Raw genomic sequence first — 7,042 nt, forward strand, 5'->3', positions numbered from 1 at the left:
TGTTGGAGGAGACTACCCCTTAACTAAAACGAAAAAAAATAAAAATAAATAAAAATAAAAATAAAAAAAACTCTGCAGATATTGTTCCTACTGCAGCCCAAAGTGGCAACCAAGTTGATCCCCTTCAGTTATTAACGGCGTATTACATTCAGATAGTGAATATTGCAGGGGAAGCAACCAATATGGCTAAATATTGTGCAAAAGGAGTAGGCCAAAATGGAACTGTGATAAGCAGAGTAAGGAGAGGTTTTTCTGTAAACTGCCCCGCAAGTAGATTCAGCTGCCCATCAAGCTAATTCAAATGAACAAAAAGGGTTCATGTAGTTATTTGTACGATCCGGAAAAATTCCAGCAAAGAACCATCCCACACTAGTGATCATTAGGTTAAATCATGCGAACCCAAACATTTGGATGGGAGGAAGCTTCACAGCATTCATCTCCGGACTAAGGATGGCGGCAGAATTCGACGTGTATTGTTACATATTCAAGACCCGATGGCTTAGCTGCAGGCAGGAACAGGTTCTTGTGTCTAAAATTATCAAGAGCTCTACCCACTACAGGAAAAATCTGTTTCAAAGGAAATTCATGCCATCGTTCTCTAAACAAATCCCTCGGAAACCTTTGGCATTAATCCAGCACTTCATGCCCAACGATCGCAGCTGGGACGCAGGCATTGGCGAATGTACCCTCTACCTAACCCTGTATTCTAACGAGGACTAAAGTCACTTTAGACCAATGATTGCGCTGCAATCCTCACCACTCATTATCCTAACGAGAATCTGGAAAGTAATGACCGGGGAGCAGCTGTCGCGGCATCTACAACTGCGGCTGCTCCACTTAATGGAACTTCAGCAGAAGCCTGCATCCTGTAGGCTTCTTGACATCGACGCAACTCGTCTGGGCTAAATTGGAGAAGCATTGCAATCACAGGCAATAAAGCCTCCACCTCTCCTGTTTCCAACAGCTTTAAAATTACATTCTTGACATAGGTCATATCGACGTTCGATCGCTTCTGGTTTCGTTCAGAATTCTGATACTCTTCTTTTAGAATCGTGATTTGGTGACAGCGGAGGCGATTCTCTTGTTCCAGTTCCTTGATTTCTTCTTGAAGTGCTTCAATATGCCGCAGGCATCTGGCCACCTCCTCTTCTTTCTGTGCCTGAAGCCGAGCCAATGTCAAGATCTGCTGCTCTGCAAGAGGTGGCGGTGGTGAACTGGTTACTGACATGTCTACTACATCAGTAGGCGCCTTTTGAGAGAGATGCTTCTGCAAAGAGTTCCTCTCCTCCACAATACGCATGATTTCTTCATCTTTGCTTGCCATCATAGAATTTGTCATTTCCTTGTAGGATTCAAACTCCTCCTTCAAAGATTTCTCTGCAAGGCGTATGGCAGTGAGCTCCTTCTCCAGCTCTTCATTTACAGGCGAAGGGATTGCGGCAGGTGCCTCTGGTCTCGAGGATACGGATTCTTCTGCTTGATCCAGGCGCCGTTCATACTCGGCCTGCTGAGACTTCAACAGAGCTCTGCTCGACTCAAGTTGAGTGGCCAAGTCCCGTATATGAAGCTCTGCCTCTTCAATAGCACCAGCTTGTGCGTCAAGCTTACGCTGGTAGTCAGCAACAATAGTATCTAACCTTCTCATTGCTTGGTCTCTGGCTGCAGCAGCCGTGGCAGCCTGTGCCTTGGCTTCCTCCAGAGCTGATTCCAGTGCCGCCATTGATGATGAATCCTGCGCAGCTTGCAGTGCTGCCTCTTTCTTCTGCAGAAGAGCATGAGCCCGCACCTTGTAAGCAGCTAGCTCTTGTGCTTGCAATTTAGTCTCAGCTCTAGCCGTAGCAAGCTCGACTTGAGTGGCACTCAAAATCTGACGACAACCCTCAAGTTCAGATTCAAGCTGACTTCGCCTGTTTCCTGCCGCAATCTCTACTTGATTTAGCAACGACTCAGATGCTTCCAACTTGTCCATCAACACAGAAAGAGCGGACTTATGCTCCTCTCGCTCCCTCTCACGCTCTTTTTCATGCTCAGATTGGATGCGTTGGATGTCTCCTCGAGCTGCATCTAGCAAGGCACCCAAACGCACCAGCTCACCGCTACTGGCTGCTTCAACTTCTGCCAACTTGGAGTCTTTCTCAGCAAGCTGATCCTGCAAAGCAGAAAGAGCTTCATCACCTTTGGTACGATCTTTAGCAGCTTCTGACAACTGCTGCTCGTAACTTTCAATGACCTTCTGATATGTCTCCTTCAGTCCTAAAATGGCAACCTCTTGATTCATTTCAGCCTCTTTCAGCCTTTCATTAAGCTCCGTTAATTGCTGGTCCTTTTCATATAATTGACTAGATATCTCATTGAGCTCGTTCTCTTTAGCTTTTAAGGCCTGCTGCATCTCCTCTATGTCATGTCTTGCCCGACGAAGGGCTATGTTCAATTGTTGACGTTCAGAATCCAGATTCCTAATAGCATCTCCCGCTTGATTACGTGTGGCATTAAGATCTGCTTGCAATGCTGCCTGCCGGGTTGATGCTTCTGTGGCCTTCTCCTCTAATGCTTTGAACTTTTCTTCCACGTCCTCCTTCTCTTTCTGAACCTCCTGAATGCGCTGCTTTGAACGCTTAAGCAAGCGGCCGAATTTCGCATCAAGTTCAGTATACTTTGTAACCTCCTCCTCTAGCTGCTTCTTCATTTGTTCCAGCTTTAAATTGAGCTCAGAAACTCTTTTGTCCGCCTGAGGACCAGCAATTTTGACATCGAGTGCAACGGCTTCAGAAGCCTGCAGGCTCTCCGATCGCTCTTTCAGCCCTGCTTCTAGCCTCTCTACTTTCTCATTTGCTTCCTTGAGCTGCTGCTCGAGAAGAGAAATTTTTTCGGCGTATACATTTTCGGAAGACCTCATTTCTTCGAAATCAGAAACAGCTCCTTCTCCAGCACTATTATGTTGTGACGAGGTGTCTGGAGATCGAACCTCCTCAACCCTAATATGTGAGATTGCCTCCAGCTGAGACTCAAGTGACCTGTTCTTTTCCTTCAAGTCTTCCATAATTTGATCTGAAGCTAACTTCAATTCTCTAAACTCAACTTCAAGTTTCTCCTTCTCCTCAGCAGTTTGACGAGCTTTCAAAGCAAGGGCTTCAAATTCAGCGTTGAGTTTCTCTTTCTCTTCGACATTTCGACGAGCTTCTGAAACAAGTGCTTCACGCTCCTCCAAGTAGCCCCCCTCAGCCGAGGTCTCTGCGTCAACCCCATTTCCGATCCCACCACCTTCGTCAGAGACTCCAGAATTAGTGTCTCGTCCTATGCTTGGGTCCAGAGACAAACGCGATCCACTTTCAGAGGAGGCTCCTTCACTTTCGACATACGAGTCAGCCGCATTTGAGCTTCCATTAGCAGCAGCAGCGAGAGCAGCCTCTGCAGCCTGGGCTCTTTGCTGTGCTAATTTTACCTCCGCACTTTGTTTCTTCATTGCTAGCATCATCTTCTTCTTCATTGATGCCATTTCCGCTGCAAGTCGAGCATTCGCGGCTCTCAGGCCTTCAACATCAGCTGGCGCCATGTTGTAAAATGAGAAAACACGTTGGGTTTATACTTCAGTTCGATGAGAAGTAAAGTGAGAGTAAATCCCGAGACACTAATTTCTTTCAGGGATCACCACTGCATTACACGAACACAAAAATATGAGTTCCAAACCTAGTGAAAATCTTTCATGCAAGACATGCCCCAGGGCTTCTTGTTTCTTAAATAAACCTCAATTGACAACACATAGCAATTGACCAGGTGCAAGAGGTAGCTAAGGCTGCTAGTGGTATGAATATAAAGCTCTAAATGCAACTACTCACATTCAAAACATTATCCCATTCAAAACATTATCCCACTATGTAACATTAAGACAGCATCAGTGTCATATAAGAAGCGCAAGCTGAATTTGAATCAAAATCGACCCACCCGAAAGAAAAGAAAAGAAAAAAAAAAAAAAAAAAAAAAAAAAGAGACAAGAAATGGCATGAGGGGAAGACATTTACATGAACCATCTAAATAGACAGTTTCAATGATTCGTATAGCTTTCCTCTGAGATGGTTCTGAAAATAGGATCGTACAGTGCTAGTTTCGGCTAGTAACAAGAGATCTTCGCACATTTTGAAAATAATGGTCAAATCCTCACTCTATATGCCATTCACTATTAGTAGTTTTCAGGGAAGAAGATTAAGTAATCAAATCATGGTTCGTAGAGTATCATCGATATTCATTCCTGTAACCTCGGCAAAGAGTCACAATCTCAAATCTCTTGTTAAAATTGCTAACTCGCTCGGTTTATTAGACAAACCTAATTGTACAAACTTGGATAAAATAAATGCCCAAATAACGACAGAAAATCCGCGCAGTTCCACTGTGATGATCGAATTTAGAATTCCACCAGTATGGAAGACAAATATCGCATTATTGAATTCACCTTTATGAAAAGGTACACTATGCACTGTGAACCGGTTGATCCCACCAACCATCCTGAACAAAAGCCTCCTGGTCTAATCCAGATGTAGGAGCAGAATAACAGGGTTGAAGAACAGCCACCTGAAGTCGCAAAGACCAATTCCTCAAAAACCTTCCACCTTCCAGACCGCAGACAAGTCTCTTGTGAGCTAATCATTGAAATGTGTCGCCTCCTCCTTGTCACTACTCATCCAAGACCATTTCCAGTATCTACACAGATTCATTAACTCCACCCCTCGGCACAAATTCCCGTGCTCCACAAAAATCCACTACACACTACACGCTATCATAGCACCAGAAGAACCACTTCCACCACTGATCGCACTCCGCTTTCTCCCGAACCTCAAGGTCGAAGCAGCAATCAATCAATCCACACCAAACAACCTGTAAACTCGCCCTCTCTCTCACCAAACCCACGGGCACCGGACTTCGCAAACCCTAGCCTAGCTTACACTCTCGAGAAAAACTTCCCTGCCTAGGAAACCAAGCGATCTCACGCAAATTCCATCCACGAGGTCCAGCAGGGGCTAAAACGTCGCTAACAAAATGCTCCGGGCCCGGCCGTGGAAGAAGATGGAACCAGGTCAAGGTCCCAGGGGAAGGGGGGAGTGGGGGAAGGGACAAACTAGGGTTGGTAGATCCAGCTATAGCAAAGGGCTCTAATGAACCATGACGACGAGGAGGAGGAGGAATCGCAGAGCACGCACACAGGCACGCACGCAGCAGCAAAGCAAAGCAGAGCAGTGCTGACCACCAGCCTCTCTCCCGACCCGCCAGGCCATGCCGTGCCGTGCCCGGCCCAGCCCGGCCCGGCCCTGCCCAGGCTGAGCCTCCACCCGATGGTGAGGCCACAAGAGGCAGTCAATAATGGGCCTGGAAAGGGGGGTGGTGCGCTATGACCGCCTCCGTTCCATTTGACCCCACCCCCCCCTGTCCCCGTGCCCCTTTCTTCTAATTGTGGTCTCACGATGATGCTTGCGTTGAGGCCTATATTGGTAGCCCTTCGATCTGCCACGTCAGTTTTGTGTTTTGTGAATGGTTTGGTGTGAAGTGGGGGTGGCGTGGAGGATTTGGGGTGCAAAATTTGCTTTCGTAATTGCAAATTTTGACAAGGAATATGTGTGGATGTGTGAATATATATATATATATATATATATATATGTATAAATAAAGAGAGAGAGGTACAATTTTTATATGAGGATGGTAGAAGTTGTTTTTTCATGCAATCCATGAACTTAGTGACATTAATATTTATCTAAATTTATTTACTTGAATATCTGAAATATTTAATGTAAAGAGATTTCATAAGTTAAATTTAAATTAAATTAAAATTAAAGTTTGAAGTACATGCTTTTGGCCTCTTGCTCTTAAATTGCATCATTTATAAAATAAAAAATAATAAAATTAAAATAAAATAAAAAAACAAGATCTTGAATGAGTTAAATATTTATAACTTATTTACGTCTATAGTTAGAGTCAATAATCCAATATAATATAATTTTAATGTACTATTCATTAAGAACCACAAATACAACTAAATGATACATGAAGTTGTTTGTTTTCAATGTAGAGTTGACAGAAGTGTAAGAGTTATTATAATACTTTTTTAAATAAAGATTCAAAAACAATATTATATTTTTGAAAACTTACTATATTTTCCAATAAGTCTATTCTTGAATTGAAGTACTATCCAAATTTCTTTACTCTACTAATGTATGTTTTTTATTCTAAAAAGAAAATAGCATTAGGAATGATGTTAGAAAGATGAAATTCTAACACTTGGTCCATATTTGAATAGATAGTATGCTAATTGGTTGTCATGTTATTGAATTACAAAATTACTTAAAAATTATAATATTTAAGATATCTTTCACATAAAAGATACAAAATCCTACAGTTTAATACATAAACAATGTACATGTTGATATATGTGACTTAATCTTTATAAAAACAAATTGTAAACAATGCATACATAGATATATAGATATATACATGTACATACATATATTCTGTTGTAGCAGATATTAAATAGTAGGCAACAACCATATTAACACACACATACTGTTGTTGCAGATATTAAATAGTATACAACAACCATATTAATACATATATGCTGTTGTAGCAGATATTAAATAGTATACAACAACCATATTAACACATACATAGTTTATCGTTTTAATGTACTGCAAATCAAAAGAATACAAAACTTACAGGAATCAAAACAAACAGTATGGACATAATAAATGGTTACTTTTAAAACTGATTGGTTTTATTTCAATATATATATATTATAATTGGGGATGTTTTAAAATTAAATAAAAAATAAAAGCGATAATAATTCCAAGTATCATGTCAAACCCAACCTATGTCACTAACTTGATTTCTACAAACTCTCCAAGAAACCATAAGCAGAAGTAAGAAACAAAGATTTGATTGAAAACTCGACACTAATCTTGGAGCTATCCAAAAAATATAACAGAAAGATAACAATTGGGTGCAAAATTAAAAGGGACAACAATTAAAAGTAGTGTTTGAGGAACAACAAAAATTGAAGAAC

General features: G+C 41.8%; 1 protein-coding gene across 2 annotated transcripts; it reads right to left on the reverse strand.

Annotated features, from left to right (window-relative positions):
- Positions 1-296: 296 nt before the first annotated feature.
- Positions 297-5,341, reverse strand: LOC112275913 (protein GRIP). Of its 2 annotated transcripts, none has more exons than XM_024506671.3 (2): positions 4,567-5,341; positions 297-3,651 (listed from the first exon to the last, which is right to left on the reverse strand). In XM_024506671.3, the coding sequence occupies exon 2, from the start codon at positions 3,551-3,553 to the stop codon at positions 764-766; it is 2,790 nt and encodes a 929-aa protein (XP_024362439.1). In that variant the 5' UTR covers positions 3,554-3,651; positions 4,567-5,341; the 3' UTR covers positions 297-763. The 2 variants fall into 2 exon arrangements, with proteins under 2 accessions (XP_024362439.1, XP_024362440.1); XM_024506672.3 differs by having other exon boundaries at positions 4,448-5,088.
- Positions 5,342-7,042: the final 1,701 nt, after the last annotated feature.

Source organism: Physcomitrium patens, chromosome 23, assembly GCF_059467195.1.
Source record: "Physcomitrium patens ecotype Gransden chromosome 23, ASM5946719v1, whole genome shotgun sequence".
Lineage (NCBI taxonomy): Eukaryota > Viridiplantae > Streptophyta > Bryopsida > Funariales > Funariaceae > Physcomitrium > Physcomitrium patens.